The following is a 21,282-nucleotide window of genomic DNA, read 5'->3' on the forward strand; positions in this document are numbered from 1 at the left end:
GGAGGTCCTCTTGGGGTGGCAGGTCCCTGGCTCCTTTGTACAGGTCCAAAACTTGTGAAGTTGGGACCCATATCATCATGTCTGACGTGCCAAGCCTGAGAGAAACGGCCAGATAAAAAACTAGTTTTAGAGATTTTTGTCCATCATATCTAGAAACCCCTGATCTATCCTAACTCTCAGAGGAGAACCTCATTTCTCTTCTGAATGTGCCATGTTCAGAAGCAGCTGAAGGGAGGCTGAAAGGCCCCTTGTGGTGGCGGGGATTCATGCGCAGGGTGGTGAAAACCGGACTGGCTGCCACAAGGTCCCTCATCAGGGAGTTGCTTTCATTCAGGAAGAAGGCAGAAGTAAGTGTTCTGTAATTAGAGGCGATTAGGAAACGCTGTGGGAAATGCCGTAAAGAGCCTTTACCAGATGGGAAGAAATACAAAGGACAATTAAAACGACGATCATATTCTATAAAACTATTTCCCACTGTTGTGGTGGGCACTGAATATGCTGGGTATCCCAACCCAGGAGCACAGCATGTCCCAGAGGACATGTAGAGGGCTGCATGGTCCCAGAGGAGGACTGAAGAGAGATGATGAACAGGACAGAGTCCATTCCCCCTCCTAGAGGGAAAAACAGGAAGTGCGTCTCATTGCTAATATCCCTTATTCTGTAAACCTCTTTGAATCTGCATGATTAACCACATTTTCTATGAAGAAGCCAATAAAAGGTACCTGAAAAAAGAGGTGTCAACTAAAAATTATTATTCTTTAGTTCTCTTTATCTTTCCTAGCCTCACCTGAAAACTTAATTTCAAGAAAGAAAATGAAAAAGCACATTTAGATCAGATTGTCCATCAACTTTGTGAACGAGCATGAAGGGCAAATATTCTCATGAAAAGACTTGCTCAGAGAGGACAAACTGATGGTACCCATCACTACAGAAAGCAGCATTCACGAAAGCAAGAGTTGTTCTCGCTCTGTTATGAAATAATAAATCCACTGGTTAAAAAATTGCATTTTTCCAGAAGAGATTACACTTTACATTAGAATTTGGTATTGCTTTATAGGCCATAGCGATTGAAAAATTGACTTGAATCTTAAACACAGGAATTTTTTAAAAATGGAGTTGGACTTGAGATTTATTAGCTACATGACTGTGGGCAAATGAAGTAACCTCCCTCTGCCTAAATTCCTTCATCTCTTAGATGAGGATAGTAACGCCTAACTTGAATGGTTCTTAGGAGGATGGAAGAAGAAAATGTACAAAAGCCCCCCAGCACAGCAAAGAGCAAGCACTCAATTAAGAGTTGCCGTCGACAGAACAATGTCCAAGCCATGGTCATCTTGTGGGGTGCAGCACTGTAGCTGCTCAGAGCAGCAGCTGGGGTACACAGCGTTAGTTTTAGGGAGTTCCAGTGAGATCTCTGTTGCCTTCAGATTTTCATGGAGGAAAGGATGGATTGATTCCAGTCACGTCTTTGATCAGTACCCTGGTGATGTATAGAAAGTAACATCAGTTTTTGAAAATTATTTGAACAAGGAGTTTCCTGGTTAAATTTCATTTCAACCAGGAATTATTATTCAACAGGAGTTAGATATGCCACACTGGAATAATTTAGGCACTTCTATAGTTACTTGGGGGCTTTCTGGGTGACGCTAGTGGGAAAGAACCTGCCTTCTGATGCAGGGGACACAACAGACAGGGGTTCGATCTCTGGGTCAGGAAGATCCCCTGGAGGAGGCCATAGCAACCCACTCCGGTTCTTGCCTAGAGAATCCCATGGACAGAGGAGCCTGGTGGGCTAGGTTGCTGCAAGTCAGACATGACTGAAGCGACTTAGGATGCAAGCAAACCCACTCCAGTGGGTTTCTTGCCTGGAGAATCCCATGGACAGAGGAGCATGGCAGGCTAGTCTGTGGGGTCGCAAGAGTCAGACACGACTGCGTGACTAAGCACAGCACACATAGCTACTTCCATTAGGTTACTGGGTAACCATTTAGTGCCAGCCTGCTATCCTGACTAAATGATATGACCAAAGTATAGTGGCTGGTGGGTACTATTCAGTGTGCCCATCTATTTACTTATCAGTTACCCTTGGGTGTCGTGAAAGGGTTAATAATGCCCAGCAGTTTCTAGTGAGAGCACTTTACAACTGAGAGGATCAAACTCAAAGGTGTTTCTTTGGACATTATCTGCATATACCAGGTTGAAGAGCTAGGACAGAGGAAAGATATGGTTGAGTTACTTAAAGTGCTTAACAAATGACCCTGATAGAATACCCATAGGGGTTAGGAGAGGGAATATATTTCTTGGTTTAGCATTTTGGCAGAAATCACTTGGCATCTGTCACTGGAAAGATAAACAGAAACTCTTATTTCCCTTCTCATAATACACTTAGCTCCTTACTTTCTTCACACTTACCCCTTAGCCTCGTTTTGATTAGAATTTGAAGGAACAGTCTCAGTACTTCGCATGTAGTTAATTTGGTGAGTTTATTGTACTCATCCCTGGGCTATTCAGGAGTTCAAAAATAAATATGCAGCACTTGTTGAATATGTAACATGCATCTCATTTGAGCTGCATTTTATAACAAACGGTAATTATTTAGTATTTACATAATACTTCGAAAGTAATTCAGAATAGCTCTTATTAATAATAACTAGTCAAATATACATAATGGGCTCAGCTGATAGAAAAAAAATCGATTTTCCATTAAAAGATGTAAGCTCAGGAAGAGAGAGAAATACCTGCGTATTTGTGTATGTGTGAGTATTTGGGACAAATACACGTCTCAAGGGGCTTCCCAGGTGGTGCTAGTGGTAACCTGTCTGCCAAAGCAGGAGGCATAAGAGACCCAGGTTCAATCCCTGGGTTGGAAAGATTCCCTGGAAGAGGACAGGGCAACCCACTCCAGTATTCTTGCCTGGAGAATCACATGGACAGAGGAGTCTGGTGGGCTACGGTGCAGGGGGGGTCGCAAAGAGTCGGACATGACTGAAGTGACTTAGCACACACACACACACACACACACACACACACACACACACACACACACACACACCCCCACACGTCTCAGGGGACATGGCCCACAGTCAGGAGATGAACTGGACCTGAATTCAGGCAGCCCACTGAACCAGGCTAAGGTTTCACGGAAGTCTGCGACCTGATCCCACTCCTTGGACTTTTGTGCAAAATCTGGAGGAAGCTGTGAGCAGTCTGGGCTCTGAGAACATTCCTGCTCCGGGAGGGAAGGCTTATGTGAGTTCATGGGGCTTTCCAGTGCTGACCACCAGCCTTGGCAGCCACGAGGTGTCCAGTAGTGAAACTTGGCCTCTAAGTTATCAAAGGCCTGCTGTGACATATTCAGCTCCAAGCAGAGGTCACAGTTTCAAGGATGACTCAAGTCCCGGGTTCCAGTGGAGTTGATGGGTGGGATCTATGCGCAGATCTGGCCCTTCCCAATTAGGGGGGCTGAGGGTGACACTCGTGTCGGTAGGTAGGGAGGGTCTCCTGGGTAAGAACTGATGACAAGGCCATCACGTTGGCTTCCACAGTTCTGGGAATGGCGTCAAACCATGAGGTCACATACAAGTGTGTGTACCCTGAGGGGAGAAATGTCCCTCCGCTCCCGACGCCCGGCCTGCCCTGAGGAGGACACACCTCACGTCTCCGCCGTGCACGTTTCCCGGTTCAGACCCGGTCCACGTTCTCTCTCCCGGTCCCCAGGTCCACCACCGACCGCCCCCTGTCTCCAGACAACCACTCCCGGGGCCCGGGAGGTCAGGGGGTTTGTCCAGCCAGACGCAGCGAGGTCGCCGTGGCAGGCCAGGGCGCTGGAGGCGGGGGCCCGGGGCGCAGCCGTGGTGGGTGCGCCCGGCCTGGAGGGGCGGGGGCGCGGGGCGCGCACGCGGAGGAGAAGGAGGAGCGGGGCGGGCGAGCGAGTGAGCCACAAGAAAAGGGAGCGCGCCCGCCGCCGCCGCCGCCCTCCTCCGGAGAGAGGCAGGAGTGAGGCTGTGCGAAGTGCCGCATTTCAATGAGTACTGGCCGAGGCGCATCCCTGCTCTAGCGGCTGCAGCCCAGACGCCCGCGCTCCTGCCGCCGCCGCCCAGCCCCGGCCCCTCAGCCCCGCGGCCCGGCCGCGCCCAGCCCGGCGAGGACAGCGCACGAGGCGGCCCGAGCGCGGCCACAAAGACCCCCGGCGGCGTCTCTCCGCGGACCGGTGCGTGGTTTGCCTTCGCCTGGGGAAGGAAGCAGTGGGGAGGGCCGGCCGGGGGCCCCGCTGGGGGCCGGGCCAAGCCTGCTCCTCCCGCAGCTGCGGGGCACCGGGGGAGCGCGGGCGCGGAGGGCCGGTGGGCGCCCCTCGGCCGCCGCCGCCCCGCCCGCCCTCCGTTCCTCGAAAGGCGCTGCCCGGTCCTGCCCCGGCCGGGGGCGCTGTGTGCGGGCGGCCCCCGGGCCGCGGGCACCTGCCTCTTTTGTCTGGTGCCACCGCCGCCCTGGAAACGGGGAGTCGGGCGAGCGGGGCTCCCGGCCGCCGCGTTGTTAGTGGAGAACCAGGGCGCAGGAGCCGGCGAGGTGTTGGTCATTGTCAGAACTGGCCGCGGAACGGGGACCAAGTCTGAGCCCAGAAGGAGTGGCCGGGGCAGGCCTCTTATTGTGTGTGCGCTCTCCCGTGGGCCCGGAGGGTGGAGGACTGGGGTCCGTGCATGGTGGTGGGGGGGCAGGGTGGATGTAGCAAGTACATTTGCGGGGTCTCAAGTTCCTTCGGGGACTGTGAGGCTGCCCCCTGTACAAATTAGTGCCCGCAGTGCTAAAAAGCCTGCGGAGAGGGAATGGCATTCTCCTCCTAGTGGGAGCGCACGCACAGCCCCGCATTGCCCCACAAAAGGGGCGGCGGTGGAAAACCGGGTTTGCTCCGAGTCGCTGCTGGATTGGGCGGGGAGCTGCTTATGAGAGATGGAGCAGATGAAAGGTCTCGTTCAGACCGGCTTCCTCTCCCCGCACCTGTGAACGTGTGTACAGATTACGGAGCACACGCGTTCAGCGGCCACGCAGCAGGGTGTTGTGTGAATACGTTTTATGAATGTTCCTAAATATATCTCCTTTCCCCGGAAAGTAGGACAGCGTTTTAAGTATGAAATGTCGCATGAATGCGGGTCAGAGAGGATTCTGAGAGAGGTTATGTGTAGAACATTGTGAAAGCTACGCTCGCATCCTGTGATACAGCTGCGTCTAGGGTGGTGCATGCACTCTGAAGGTGTGTGCGCGCCTCGTATTGCACGCCTGTCCATCTCCCCCACATCCTAGTTCTACTGGCAAAATGTGCCTTGGAATCTCTAGGTCCAGCATCTATATAGATTTTATATAAATCTATTTAGAAACATTTATAAACACGGTAGTGTTTATGCCAGATTATTTCTTGGTGTGAGTGTGTGTGTGTGTGTGTGTATGTATATGTGTGTATGAGTATAATCTGTGAACAGGAACTCATGTGCTCATCTAGAGAAGGATGAACGCAGAGGTTCTTCATGATGGTGAGAAATCCCACAGAGAACCATCTAAAACGCTGATTTCTCAGCCTGGCAGTGTTTATAGGAAAATCTCTTGATAAGAGCCAGGCCGGGGTCTTCCCCACCCAGGCGTCTATGAGCTCCCTGGCTCAGGCCATGCGGTTACCTTCATGGTATCAGGACACACCTGTGCCCAGGCCCTTGGCCACCTATGGTCTGTGACCGTGTGGCTGTGCTCCTTAGCTGGCTTCCACAGAAAGCAGGGGAGCCGTGGAAGTCTGGTGAATCTTCCCCAGGTGCTCTTGATTCAAATAAATGACTAATCCATTGGAATTGCTGAGCGAAGGAGAGAACACCTCTTCTAATGCCACACATAATATCTGGAACATGAGGATGTGTAGTGTGGTTTTTGACATTCATTTAGTGGTAGCTGTAGCCTTCAGAATGATTTCACTGGGAGTGTGGTTTTTCTTTGTCACCAACATCATTGCTTACTTTGGAGCACGCTCAGTGAAGGGAAGTAAAAGATCTTGGCCCTGCTGTGGTTGAATGCCTGGTCCAGTTTGGGAAATGTACAAATAAAACAAAATCAACTTTTCTGTTCTAAATAGATGTTTTTTTTTTGGCGGGGGTGTGGGAGGGGGAAGGTCTGGTGTGGAATTCTTGATTCTAGAAGCCTTTCCCTCAAGGGGATTCCAACAATTGCTAAATCATTTGACCCTTGCCAATTACAGATCAACAAGAACCCCTTGGAATTAGATTTGCACTCTGGCAACACAATTGTACCATCCTTTCTGCATGTCCTGTGTGTTTCAGTTTATTTGGATTTGAGAGGAAACGCCTAGGGTAGGAAGAATTTTTTTTTTTTTTTAGTTGCTAAGTCATGTCTGACTCTTTGGGACCCTGTGGGCTGCAGCCTGCCAGGCTCCTCTGTCTGTGGGATTTCCCAGACAAGAGTACTGGAGTGGGTTGCCATTTCCTCCTCCAGGGGATCTTCCCGACCCAGGGATCAAACCCAGGTCTCCTGTGTTGGCAGGCAGTTTCTTCACCGCTGAGCCACCAGGGAAGCCCCAGGAAGAATTATCACTGCCTTTAAAAATAAAATCTTCAACAGCCAATCCGGCCTTTATACTTCACGAAGTTTGAGGAACCTAGTGAATTGGCATGGCTATTTCAGTACTGGCAGCATCATTGTCCCAACACACACTCCCTTTTGGAAAACAAAAGAACGCCTGTTAAAAACAATTAATAAGCGTAGGAGCAGTTATGATATCATCCGCAAAATATTTGTTCTGTTTACTCAGTTACTAGCTATCTGAAGGATTGGATATCAACTGATAAATTGTTTTGAAGTTATCTAACTTCAAAATCAGTGAAACTAGTTCATACTTACATATGGTAAATTTTTTTTCTGGAAAATGCAAATTTATTTTTATTTTCATGAAGTTATTTTATTATTATTATTGTTAATTAATTTATTGGCCTTGCCTCACTGCATTTGGCATCTCAGTTCCTTGACCAGGGATTGAACCCTGGCCCCCCCTGCATTGAAAGTGCAGAGTCTTAACCACTGGACCACCAGGGAAGTCCCTGGAAAATTCCAATTTAGGCTGTCTGGGGTAGTAAGTGGCATGGGGTAGTTTTCATGTCTGGAGTTAAAACGTGCCCTGAACTCATCACTCCAGATTGAATCCCACTGCACTGCTCTTCCCCCGCCCCGCCTCAGGGCGCACAGGCGGAGACATTGGAGGCCGGATGACCTGCCTGGTCTCATGCACACGGAGTCTCTCTGGCAGTTTAAGTGGTCTGCCCAAGAGGAGCAGAGGCTTTCAGAAGCCTGCTTTTACACGTGATGAGCGGCCGCTGGCAGGGGTCTAGGCCACTAGAACACAGAGCTCGGGTCAGAAAGGAGGGGGCGGGGGCGCCAGCTTCAGAGTCAGCCGGAGTACATCCGGGTTCAAGTCCCAAGGCCCTCAGTTATGACTTTGGCACGTGGATACAGCCCGTACTCACTCTCGGTCACAATAACATCCCCTCCCTCACTGGACTGTCATGAGGTCTAGAGGGCATTTTTAGCATGTTACACAGCAATTGATCGCCACTTAATAGTGTCAGGCACATCACAGACATCCGATAAATGTGAGCTTTTTCCACTGCATGCATTTCAGGAGTGCAGTCTCTGGCAGTGTATGAAGCTTTGAGCATGAATTTTTAGTCGCTCTGAGTGGATCAGAGGTCAGTTTACGGAGAGTGAAGGAAAGGTCAGGGAGGCTTGGCAGGGCTTTGGCATTTGGGTTGGTTTTGACCTTCAGAACAGCAACATCGTCTTCATGGTGGGGTTTGGGGGGCACTGATAAAGTTCTAACTCCAGGAGGTGGTGGAGGACAGGGAATCCTGGTGTGCTGTGGTCCATGGGGTCACAAAGAGTCAGACACGACCGAGCGATTGAACAACAACATGAAGTTCTTGCCCCCAGTTTTCATTTCCCTTATATTCTGTTTCATTGTGCCGAAATTTTGTCATTGAGACTTCTTTCTTTGAGTGCTGAGGTTTTCCCATCTTCTAGATTGTCCTATTAAAACACAGATCACCTGTGAAGGGCAATAGCATGAGCCTTCGTCAGCTAACCCCTGAGCAAGGGTGAAATAATCCCACGGGCAGCCTGCCCACGACCCAGCTCCGTCCAAAGTCAAATGGAACTGTGGGGGCACAGGTGTGCCTTCCAGAAGGTCCTGACATGGAAATGGTGGAAGGTAGGGGGTAGGCACTCACCCGGATCCCCCTTTGCTGGAAAGGGGAGATTCTCTTCTGCTAGTTCTTCCCGTGACAGAGTCAGGAACAGAAAAGCAAATTTTATGAATTAAAAATATTAATACTTATCACAGTCTAGACATTACCCGAAGTGTTTCATGTGTATTCAGTTATTTAATAGCTGATATTAACTGTGAGGTAGGTACTATCGAGTTTCCCACGTGTGACGGAGGAAACCGGGGCTTAATGATGCTGAACAAGTAGATTTCTCCCGGTTACATAGTTCGTTCTGGATCTAGTCTGGATCAGCGTCTTTAAGCCTCAATTTCCTCCACACAAAGAGAGAGAGAGTCTTAGTGGAAAGAAGGCCCAAGTGCCCCAAAGAAGAAGTAACTTTGATCCCTTTTGGTTTTATTTTGTTGTTGCTTTTCCTTTTCTTTCTCCTCTTCCATCCCTCCCTCCTTCCCTTTCTCCCTGTCCCTTCCTTTTTTCCCCCCTTTTTAAAAATCCACCTTATCTGAAGCATTAAGTGTAAGTAAATGAGTTAGTGTGAGTCCACTTTTCAAATAAATTTCAATTGACTATGTAGGAAATTCCCAGGTGGCACAGTGGTAAAGAATCTGCCTGTGCTGCAGGAGAAACCGGTTCAGTCCTTGGGTCAGGAAGATCCCCTGGAGAAAGACCTGGCAACCCACTCCAGTATTCTTGCCTGGAGAATTCCATGGACAGAGGAGCCTGGTGGGCTACATTCCATGGGGTTGCAAGAGTTGGACACAACTTGGCGACTAAACCACCATGTAGGAATATCGTTTTTAAACCTATGGATTTTTTTTGCTCTTGGTCTGGCCATGGAGACTACAAACACTGACTTAAAAAAAAAAAAATTCATTCATTCATTTTTTTTTGGCAATATCGTGTCCTCGCTGCAGTGTGGGGGATCTTCCTTGCAGCCCGCAGGCTTCTCTGTAGTGGCGCCCGGCACCTGGAGCCCGTGGGCTCTGTAGTTGCTGCGTGTGAGCCTAGTTGCTCCCCAGTTTGTGGGATCTTAATCGAACCCGCATCCCCTGCATTGGAAGGTGGATTCACAACCACTGGACCACTAGGGAAATCCCTAAAATCTGACTGTTAAATGTTACCTGCCCTCTTTTGCAGAGAAGGCAGTGGCACCCCACTCAGGTACTCTTGCCTGGAAAATCCCATGGGCAGAGGAGCCTGGTAGGCTGCGGTCCATGGGGTCACTAAGAGTCGGACATGAGTGAGCGACTTCACTTTCACTTTTCACTTTCATGCATTGGAAAAGGAAATGGCAACCCACTCCAGTGTTCTTGCCTGGGAATCCCAGAGACGGGGGAGCCTGGTGGGCTGCTGTCTATGGGGTCGCACAGAGTTGGACACAACTGAAGCGACTTAGCAGCAGCAGCAGCCCTCTTTTGATTCCTGGTCCACCCCCACTGCTGTATCTTTTATATTTAGCCCTGGACTGATGTGAAGGCTCATGTGCTACCTACCATCAGGATTAACCTGCAGGGAGCCTTGGAGTCCGACAAACCTGGGTCAGAGTTCTTGGTTCAAGCATTTCTCAACTGTATTATTTGGAGAAATTTGGGAGAAATTTTTCTGTGCCTTATTTTCTTTATTTGTGTATGGGGTTAATAATAAATAAACTTTGAAAGGTTTGTTGTGACTATCGGAAATAAGAGCGGTTCAAAGCCAGACATTCTAGGTGGTCAATGCATACCAGCCGTATTCTAACAAAACTGGGTTTGATTAGTAATCTGTTTCCACTGGGTCTGCCTCTCCTAAATATTTGTCTTTTCTCTCCCAAGTTGATCACTCGTATGAAACATATCATCTGTTATAGCAGTGTTCCCATCGGCTGCTCTCAAGCTGAGCCTTCCCGGTCTGGATGCTAAAATAACACCTTTGTGTTTCTGTTTGTGTTTCTGTGCCTCCCAGGTTCAGCTCTAACTGCAGTCATGTCCTTCGGCAGAGACATGGAGCTAGAGCACTTTGACGAGCGGGACAAGGCCCAGAGGTACAGTCGAGGGTCGCGGGTGAATGGGCTGCCCAGCCCCACGCACAGCGCCCACTGCAGCTTCTACCGCACCCGCACGCTGCAGACCCTCAGCTCCGAGAAGAAGGCCAAGAAAGTGCGTTTCTATCGAAACGGAGATCGCTACTTCAAAGGGATTGTGTATGCCATCTCCCCAGACCGCTTCCGATCTTTTGAGGCCCTGCTGGCTGATTTGACCCGAACTCTGTCGGATAACGTGAATTTGCCCCAGGGAGTGAGAACAATCTACACCATTGATGGACTCAAGAAGATTTCCAGCCTGGACCAACTGCTGGAAGGTGAGCTCTGGGGGAGACCTCCCCAGGGACCCTGGAGGGGGTGGCCTCGGTTCCCAAAAGTTTGTATTATTCTCAGCATTTCTTGCTTGAACTCCAAGAGCTAGCATCTAGTCTCGTGGTGTTGTCCTTGTATGTTACACATTGGGACGTTCACGTGGCTGTACAGTAGTGTAAAACAAAACAAAACTTAGTAGTATTAGATCAGGTAACTTATATAATGGACTGAAGGAAAAACTGTCTTATTTCTGCAGCATCCTCTCTATTTTTTCTCATACCCATGCTACATTAATTTTAAAAGTCTATTTTTTTGTATCTTTATTCAAATGATTCATATTCATTGATAGCTGCAAATTGAACTTTTGCTCCCACATGTCTGCCAGTACGTGAACTGAAAATAACCAATGATTCATGAGAATTTTGAGTTGAATCTTAGATAGGTATCCAAACTATTAATTTTGATCACTGTAGATGGAGGCCTGATAATTCAAGTGATATATGTCTAAGGTTACATGATAAGATAGTGGTGATGTTGGATCAAAAAATTAGGTTGTCTATTCTTTCCAATATGATACATTTAAATTTTAAAATTATTATGAGGTTTGACCAATTCTAAATTTAAAGGATTGTTGTCCTTCAATGGTATTTGAGGAATTAATCTACTCAGTTTATTTTTATAAAGTTTAACTGAGGTTAACAGTCATTATCTGTTTTAGACATTTCAAGTGGAAATAAGTTTTCCCAGGTGGCTCAGTGGTAAAGAACCCACCTGCCAATGCAGGAGACATGAGTTCCATTCCTGGATCAGGAAGATCTCTTGGAGGAGGGTGTAGTAACCCATTCCAATATTCTTGCCCAGAAAATCCCAAGGACAGAGGAGCCTGACAGGCTACAGTCCTGGGGTCACAAAGAGCTGGACATGACTTAGTGACTGAGCACTCACCCAGTGAAAATAGGACTATCTGATGAGACCTGGTGTCTTATGCAAGCAGAGTAGATTTCCTTCTCTGGAATAGTCTTATTTCAGGACTGATCCCATTTGAACTGGGCGGGAATTCTCTGATCACCTTAGAAATCATAAGTGAAGCAAAATAATTTGGAGAAAAATACTGGGATTAAATTCATGCTGAGAGGTAAATGATCCTCTTTGGAGAGTAGATTTTTCTAAGTTGAAGTCTCAAGGTCCTGATGAAGTAATAGTGCAAAGGAACACGGAAAAGGACGTTGAGAAGGTGGGGAGAGCTTGGTTTCACCCTGAGTTTATCCCTACTCCAGGTATATTTGCCAGGCCCTGTGGTCTGTCTGGATCCTGACCACGCACAGGCAAGCACTCTGGTCCTCCTTTGAAATCAGAATTTGTATGTGATTCAAGGCTCAGGGCTTCCTCTGTCTTTCTCCCATTTCTCTTCCCTTGATCCCTTGGCAGGGGTGCCAGTCCACTCACAGTTTGACTGCAGTTGAGAGAAGCCTGGGTTTGGTGTATTTATTTTGTGGGAATTCACTTCTCTTTTCGATGACTCGTCACCCTGCCAAGATGCCTGCAGACTTGGCCTTTTCCCTTCTATTCAGATGCTGGAACTTCCAGTAAATTAAAGGGGAAGAATGAACATAAAACCTTTCTGTTATCAGCTTTGATTTTTGTGCGCTGTCCTTTTCATGACCTTGGAAAAGGCATGATAAATAATCCGGTGAGATATTCCAGGCATCTGGATAAAGATCAAGTGCAAAGCCAGGTGTGTGCCCAGTCACCTAAATCGTCGCTTTAAGGGCTGATGGTGTTGTAGGGAAGATAGGCCAGAATCTCAGAGCACCTCCTCAGATATGCTGGGCTTGGCAGCCTCTGGTCTAGAGTCACCTGTGCAGCATTTCCTGGGAGAGGGCTACCTCAGTCAGTTTATCACCAAGGATCGATCCGTACTCCGAAGCAGCAAAGATATTCCCATGATTCCCATCGACCAGGGAGAGGGTATGAGAGGTGGGACATGACAGTACTTTTTATCTGGGGGACCAGCAGAATCATGACATGTTGCTACCATCTTCTTGGTCAGTTTTTTAGTACAAAAGAAAGAATACCCGAAGAGACTGCTGTCCTGAGCGGTGGTGATAATGATCGCTCACAGATATGGGGCATGTGTGTGACATATGTGAACATATTTCATTCTTACAGTGATCCTAGGAGGTAGGTACTGTTAATCACCCTCATAGTAAAAAGTGAAAAGTGAGGCACAGTGTGGTTAAGTGATCTGCCAGGGTCACACAGCAAGAAAGAGTTGGGATTTGAACTCAAGAAGGCTGATGCCAGAGTTTGATCTCTTAACTGCCACTGACGTAAGATACCGAGCGGGGTATTCTTAGTGGCCTTTTAAAATTGAAGTACAGTTGATTTACAATATTGTGTTAGTTTCTGGTGTACAGAAAACTGATTGTTACATATGTGTGTGTGTGTGTGTGTGTGTGTACCTATGTATGTACATATATATACATATAAAATATTCTCAGTGGCTCTTAAATGAAATATTGTATTGGCTTCTTCCTGAAAACAGATGCTTTTTAACCTCGACTTAATTCCAGGAGTAGCAGATACTGCTCCCAGAAACACTTTAATCTTTTCATTTGCCTCCAAACACTTTTCTCCTCAATTAATTTGAAGTAACTGCAGATGGAATAATCTGATGTTAAAAATTCCTTTTTGGAAAAAAATACTTTTCTGATTAAATAAATGGTAACGTCAGTAAAGTAGGTAAGTTTGCTTATTGTCTGCGTTTAAAATTTTTTTGTTTAAATGCATTTTTTCCATCTATAATACTGACAATTAGCATGCAGCTGCGCTTAGTGTAAGCTGGAAATTCATTTAGATTTGCCTCTTTGTCAATTACGTTTTTGCTTAGTCTGATAAAATGCAAGCCGTTGCTTCATATTCATCATTAGGTTCCTAGCTCCCACTTTACATACTAATTTTATGTGAAAGTCAATGCATGTTATTAGCGTCTCATTTCTCCTTCCAATATGATGATGTTTTAAATTAAATCGTTTTAGTGGGAGCAGTGACAAGTATATGTGACTTGTAATTGTCTTTTGTAAGTTTGTTTGTTCTCACTTATCTCAGACTAGAAATCCTGACAATGACATACGTGAGTTTCTTTATTTATAATGGCTAATAGTCAGTTTCACTATTTTACTATTATTGTGCCTAAGTTTGGCTTAAAAAAATGCCTAAGTTTAGCCAGCCAGGAATGAGCTGGCTCTTAGGCTGAAGTATGATTATATGAGTAAGGGTGTGTGTGTGTATGTATGAGTAAGGGTGTGTGTATGCATGAATGCATGATTGTGTATCTGTTTGTGCATGTATGTTTATGTATACACGTGCACACACATACACTTCAGGGTAGAACATAGATGACACTCCTAATTGTTTGCTTTCAACATGGCCTTTATATGTTTGAAAAAATCGTGATGCTCAATAAGGAAAGTTGAATTGCAGGTCTATTTCTGCAAGTGATTCATCTTGAGACTTGGCCTCATTCTCCCGATACTGCCTCTTTCTACCCAGTTTTACAGTGTTTATATTCCACTGTAGGTGTGAGGATGTTGTAAGGGTAAATGAAGGAGGAACATTTAAAACCTTTGAACTCTTAGGAGAAAGATGTAGTATTATATACAGCATGATATGTAAATCCCAAGCACTGATTGATTGACTGTTCGTTATCTGATGCTCAGGCATCAGGGATGTGTGTTGAAGAATAGGTGCTCCCCTCCCCCACACTTTTAAATAGACTTTTATTATTAGTGCAGTTTTAAGTTGAGGGCAAAAATGAGCAGAAAGTACAGAGTTTTCCTATATCCTGGGGAACTCCTGGTAGCTCAGCTGGTAAAGAATCCACCTGGAATGCAGGAGACCCTGGTTCGATTCCTGGGTCGGGAAGATCCCCTGAAGAAGGGAAAGGCTACCTACTCCAGTATTCTGGCCTGGAGAATTGCATGGACTGTATAGTCTCTGGGGTCGTAAAGAATCGGACACGAATGAGCAGCTTTCCCTTCCCGTATCCCCCTGCATCCACCCATCAACAGCCTTTCCCATTATCACCAGAGGGGTACGTTTGTTACAGTCGCTGAGCCTACATCGACAGGTCATTATCATCCCAAGTCCATAGTTTACACAAGGGCTCACTCTTGGTGTTGTACATTCTGTGGGTTTGGACAAAGGAATAATGATGTGTATCCATGACTGTGGTATCATACAGGATAGTTTCACTGCCCTAAAAATCCTCTCTAATCTGCTTATTCATCCCTCCATGCCTCAATCCCTGGCATCCATTGACCTTTTTACTCTCTCAGTAACATCCTTTAATATCTTGTGTGGATGTAAGAGCCAGAATTTCCTTTAAGCAATAGGGTAGAAACATGCAAGTGTGCTGTCTTCTGGATACGAGTAAGTTAATATGTATGTGACATCTGCATGTATTAGAAACAAGTCGCTGGGTTCCTGGGCTCCCAAGCTGTGACATGCCCCTACCCACCTTCCCTCCCCGACCCCACCATGGACACTGCTTGATTCCACATCCCCAGCCTAAGGGCTTTTCCCAAGTCCCCATCAGAATTAACCTCTCAGGAATAAACCTATACTTCACCCCAAAGTCAGGAAATCTCTCCAGTTGTGATTTCCAGGGCCCCCACCTCTCTTGGCAACTTTCCCCCGACATGTTGTCGTCATCTATCAGTACTTTTCCCATCTAATTTACTACCTGACTCTATGCCTCTCTCTGCTCTATTTAAAGATTTTTTAAATTTAAGTTTTGAAAAATTGTAAAACATGCCTGTCTAAAATCCCCCTGTGGCCAATAGTTCACTAGTTTTTTGAATATCCATCCTCTCGGAGACACCAGTGTTTGTCGAGAATATGCTTATCATTTGCCTGTAAGTTAACGTTCCTTGCTCACACATTGGCACTGTGCTTTACACGCTTAACCATATGCCATAGCATGAGCTAGGGCCACTGCAGCCTTTTTCCTAACCTCAGAGTATTCCTTACACAATGGGCCATTTTTTAATTTAACCAGTGTTTATCTATGGGCCTCTAGGTTGTGTGCGATCCTTTGTTATTAGAAGCAGTTTTGACGGGAATATCCTTGGATGTTAAGTTTTCCTCTCGTGTAGGGGAATATGCACAGGATCAGTTCCTAGAAGTAATATTGCTGGAGAGAGAAGTCCAGGCATTAAATTTTTAAGAGCTATTGGAAAATTTCTCTTCATAGAAGTGGTACCAGTTTGTCGTCCCCGTTAGTAATGTATGAGAGTGGCTGTTTTTCTGTGAGGCAGTGTGTTACCAAATGTTTTGTCATTTGCCAATCTGTTAAGAAAAGCGTGTACCCTCATAGTTTTAAATTTCATCTTTCCATATCTCTTTTTTTCTCCATAGCTTTTGTCCATTTTTCTACCAGGTTGGGGTCTTTTTTTTTTTTTCTAATTGACTTTTAGGATTTTTTTTTTTTAAGATATTAGCCCTTTGTGATACTAATTTCAAGTATGTGTTTCTTCCAGATTGTCCTTTAGTGATTTTGTTTATTGTGTTTGTTTTTTTTTTGGGGGGTCCCAGATTTAACAAAATTATGTAATCAAAATGGATCAATCTTTTCATTTATGGCTTGAATTTCATGCTTCTTGTCCTCTGGACTCAGACTATAAAATTGTTGCTCTCCTTTTCTTCTAATGTTTTTATGTTTTCATTAAAAATATTCTCATGGAAGTTGTATAATATTTGAAGAAAGGCTTCAGTTGTATTTTTTGCAGGATGCCTGCCTCATTTTTAAGAGTTTTAGTTTTGAAATTAATTTGGACTTAATAGAAGTGTCACAGAGACGGCAGGTTCCCATATACCCTGGACCCAGCTTCCCACGAGGGACCATCTTGCACAGCCAAGGCACAATTATCAAAGTAAAAACTAACGAGAACAATACTGGCAACTGAACTATGGGCTTTATTTGGCTTCCATTGGTTTCTCCACCATTGGCCCTTTGGTGTTGCTGTTTCAGAATCACGCATTGCATTTATCTTCATTATTTTTTTTGAAAAATCTTTAAAAAATTTTATTGGCATATAGTTGCTTTACAGTGTTGTGTTAAGTTTCTGCTGTACAGCAGAGTGAATCAGCTACATGTTTACATATATCCCTTCTTTTCTGAGTTTCCAAACATTGCATTTAGCTATCCTGCCTCCTCCATCTCCTCCAGGCTCCAACAGTTCTTAAATCTTTGTCTTTAATGACTTGACACTTGGAAGAGTACTGGTCAGTTATTTTGTAAAGCGTCCCTCAACTTCGGGGTGTTCACCTGGCGTTTAGGTTGAAATTATGCATTTGTGGCAAGGATGCCCCGGAAGTGAAGCTGTGTCCTCCTTGGGCCATCGTCTCAGGAGTGCGTGATGTGGCCGTGCCTTGTTGCTGGTGAGGTTAACCTGTTGGTTAAGGAGTGTCTGCCACTTATCTTCACTCTAAAGTTACTCTTTTCCCCTTTGTAATTAATAAATATTTTGAGGAAGAACTTCGTGGCTTTTAAAGTAACTTTTGCCTCTGAATGTTGGTGTTTCTTTCTGGATTTTGCCTGTACCAGTGATTATTAAGGTGTTCAAAGAGTGACTTTCTGTTTTCCTCTTGACTTGCCTCACCTTTAAACACTTCCTTCACTTTCCTGTCTTTGCATTATCTACTGCGACATCATCAACTCCATCATTTTTACTGTTCTTTTAAGGCCAGTTAGCCCCAGATCAGACCTTTCTTCATCACTTCATCTCCCTGGATATATTCACCCTACTTGTGGTGGTTCTGTCGCTACGTCCTGTCGGATTCTTTGCAACCCCGTGGACTGCAGCACGCCAGGCTTTGCTGTCCTTCACTGCCTCCCAGAGTTTGTTCAGACTCATGTCTGTCGAGTCGATGATGCCGTCCCAGCATCTCATCCCCTGTCGCCTCTTTCTCCTGCCTTCAATCTTTCCCAGCATCAGGGTCTTTTCCAGTGCTTCGGCTCTGCGTCAGGTGGCCCTCTAATCCTGAGTCCTTTCATCATGTCACATACAGATGTAATCCCAGTCTTTCAGGTTATTCGGAATTGCACCTTCTTCTCATCTCTGGATCCTGTTAAATGGTGTCACCGTCTAACTCAACATCACCCTTGGCTTCGCCTTTTCTTCATCCCACAGATCCAAGCTGTCGTCATTTACTATTCGTCCTTTAGACACCTCTTCAGTTTGCTTGTTCCTTTTTTAGCACCATTATTACAGTTTTTGAGTTCTCAATACTGTTTTAAAAATGTACTTTTTTTTAACTGATGGAGTAATACATTTTTATGCAGTGAGCATTATAGAAAGTTTTGGAAGATGCAAAAAAGTTTTTAAAAAAGTAAATAATAGCTCCTCATATTCCTGCCACTGACTTCTGTCATCTCTTCCCTGTACTGTTAGGCGCCTAAGCTAAAAACAGACATCTTAGTTTTTCTTCTTCAGTTTTTCTCTTTTCTTTTTATAGCATCTGTATTTGCCCCTGCTTTCCATTACTGTTACAACCTCTCTTTATTTCTTTCTTAGCCAATAATTGCTTTACAATGTTAGTTTCTGCTGTACAACAAAGTGAATCAGCGACACACACACACACACACACACACACACACATACACACACACACACGCGCGCCCTCTCTCTTGAGCTTCCCTCCTACCCCCCATCCCAACCCTCCGGTCATCACAGAGCCTGGAGCTGAGTTCTCTGTGCTCTACAGCAGCATCCTGCTGGCCATCTCTTTTGCACGTGGTGGTGTGCGTATGTTAGTCCTCATCTCCCAGTTGGCCCCTCCCTCCCATGTCCCCTCTGTGTCCACATGTCCTTTCTCTGTGTCTGTGCCTCTATTCCTGCCCTGTAGACAGGCTTATCAGTATCATTTCCCTAGATTCCACATGTATGCGATCATATACAATATTTGGTTTTCTCTTCCTGACTGACTTCACTCTGTATGAGTCTCTAATTCTATCCCCACCTCTGCAAATGACCCAATTTTGTGCACTTTTGTGGCTGAGAAATATTCCACTGTATGTATGTACCACATCTTCCGTATCCGTCTTAGGCGAGGTCCTTTAGGACGCGTGTCCCACACAGCAGGCTTCAAGCCAGTTTTCTTGCCTAGACGCCAGGCTATAGGCGAAGCATTTTCTGTCACACTTTGCTTCGTGTGCACAGAGGATACAGCCCATGATCTTTCTCATGTTTCTCGCGGCTCCTATGCTTCGGTCTATTCTGGCTTGTCTCCCGTGACCCACTGATCTGAGCTGCTCTCATTCCTCCTGCTCCCCCACCTCTGGGCCTCCCCGCTCTCTGTGAGGACGGCACTGGTGGGTGCCCTCCTGTGGGTGCACGGCTGTGCCATGGTTAAGCTGGGGGTGGCCCTGAGCAAACTGACTCACTCCTTGTGTGTCCGTGCGCCCTGGGAGAAGAGGTCTGTTCATTCTTAGCTCATCGAGTCATGGTGAGGATTGCAGGTCGCATCTCATGGGCTTCAACAGGATCTGCTGATGGCAAACACTCAACCTGTTCTATTAGCCTCTCCCCACTCGACCCCTCAGCCAACAGACACGCAAATCTCTCAGTCTGAACAATCCTTGGCTTCGTCCTGCTTACCTCTCAACCACAAGCTCTTCCTCCGTGAGAAATATCTGCTTTTGCTATCTCTACTTCCTCAACTTCCAGTCACCTCAGCTCCTTAGTTAGCATCATTACACCTATTTGTTTTGTATCAGTGTCTCTGGACATCAGGGAGCTTGTTGGAGTCCTCAGTGTTAGCATGGTGGTGGCAAGAACGCAATAAATATCACTGAAAGAAAGAGGAAAGAGAGGCTGAATGGGTAAATAAATGAATGAGAGCAACCTGGCATCACTGCCCGACTGAAGTGGCCGTTACGAGGCCACATGTGGCTTCCTCGTGGCCCAGCTGGTGGTCTGTTAGGAAACCTCATTTTCTCTGCTGTTGTTGGAGCCTCAGATGCTGATGTCTGGGTCTCTCCCAGCCGCATCCTCACCACCCCCTTGGTTGCCATGGCTCCAGGCACCTGATTTCTAAGCTCCCTTCAACGGCCCCTCCATCTCTAATCGCTCTCTCAGTGCTGGCGTTGCCCTGGACTTCACTCTGGCCAGCTGGGTGGGGTCTCTGAACATTTTCTTTAGTTCCCATAGCTGCAACTACCCCATGCATCCCCTTCTCATACTCTGGATCTATATTTCTAATTTCTTGCTGGAAAATCTCCAACCAGTTGGCTCCTAGGAACTTCACGTTTGATTTGTGCACAACCAAATTCATTTTATTCCTTACCGTCTAATCCAGACGTGTTTCCCTTCTCATTTGATCTACTGTAATATATGGAGAGTTGGCGAAAATAGAAGTTTCAGTGGCATCAATGAGGCTAGCATCCAGTCAATTGCCAGTTCTTCAATCAGTTGATTCTGTCTGCTAAGTACTCCTCATGGCAGCCGTTCCTCTCTGTTCCTAATGGGGATGTGTAAAGTTTAGCTCTCCAGCTTCTCGCTTGGGCTAGTAGAATAGCTTTCTAAAAGGCATCTTGACTTCTATCTTCCCATGTCCTACCTGCAGCTCTGCCTTCACACTACAGCCTGTGTGGTCTTCCTAAAAACCTGGGTCTGGGGGACTTCCCTGGAAGTCCAGTGGTTAGGACTGGGCCTTCCAGTCCAGGGGTGCAGGTTCTATCCCTGATAAAACATAAATAACAGAACCAACATCGTAACAAATTCAGTAAAGACTTTAAAATAAAATAAAACCTCAATTCTGATCATGCATAAAAACTTTGGTGCTATAGCCTACTGCATTCTTAGCCTAACTTGTTTGTCCCTGGAAAGATTTTTATATTAGTTTTTGAGAAAGACAGGTTAATATCCAACAGACCATCCCCTTTACTGTACTGTTCAGTAGAGCATATTATTATTTTATCTGAAGTGCTGTCTTCTTTTCTGCTAATGAGAATCTCACCCTCACTTCCAGGGCCAGCAGGAATTCCATTTTTTCTTTATTGATCACACAGTGGGAAGTGGGAAATGATTTCTTTCTCTTCTGGATTAGGGTTGCCTGGACCACTTCTTTACCAATTATCACTTATTGTCTTGTGGTGGAAAATTTTCATATGCACATCTTGCTCGCAAAGCCCTTTGAAGATAAGGTTATGACTTAAAATTCTTTTCAGGTATTATGCCCATCATTGAAAATTTAGGAGGCTGCTTAAAATTTTTTGATGTCATGGCTAATGCTGCTTGTATCTGTTGCAGTGTGGTTATTTGTTGCTCTGTTATTTACTTAGGAAAAAATTTTAGCCATGAGAATATTTTCATGGTTCCAAATATAGTTTGCCATGTTGCTTTCCAAAAGGGTTGATATCAATTTATAGTGTCCCTAGTGGCATTTTCTATATTTTGTTTTTATTCTTTGTCATATATTTTAGTACCTTGTATTTTTGTAAATTACAAAAGGCTGTGCATAGCATATTAACCCACTGTTGTATTATAGGTCATCAGTTTGTTTTCCCCTTTTTATTTTAGCTTCTCTGGTTTTCAGGTATATCAGTTTTAAATTAAAAAAATGTGTCCCTCAATTTTTCCTTTCTGTTATTTTTTTTGCTGCTTTATATTTGAGAAGTTGACA

At 45.6% G+C, this 21,282-nt stretch overlaps 1 protein-coding gene and 1 non-coding gene across 3 annotated transcripts in view; one reads left to right on the plus strand and one right to left on the minus strand.

The window, feature by feature from the left end:
- Positions 1 to 3,962: 3,962 nt before the first annotated feature.
- Positions 3,963 to 21,282, plus strand: part of DCLK1 (doublecortin like kinase 1) — a 352,660-nt gene continuing 335,340 nt past the window's right edge. For both annotated transcript variants that reach the window (XM_055542366.1, XM_055542367.1), the window contains exons 1-2: positions 3,963 to 4,210; positions 10,206 to 10,601. In XM_055542366.1, coding sequence (XP_055398341.1) covers positions 10,226 to 10,601 — 376 coding nt within the window. In that variant the 5' untranslated portion in view covers positions 3,963 to 4,210; positions 10,206 to 10,225. The remainder of the gene's footprint in view (positions 4,211 to 10,205; positions 10,602 to 21,282) is intronic.
- On the minus strand, positions 7,009 to 7,083 carry TRNAE-UUC (transfer RNA glutamic acid (anticodon UUC)). Its single transcript has one exon. It is a non-coding gene; the product is annotated as a tRNA-Glu (tRNA).

The sequence above is a fragment of the Bubalus kerabau genome, chromosome 12 (assembly GCF_029407905.1).
Source record: "Bubalus kerabau isolate K-KA32 ecotype Philippines breed swamp buffalo chromosome 12, PCC_UOA_SB_1v2, whole genome shotgun sequence".
NCBI classification, from domain to species: domain Eukaryota; kingdom Metazoa; phylum Chordata; class Mammalia; order Artiodactyla; family Bovidae; genus Bubalus; species Bubalus kerabau.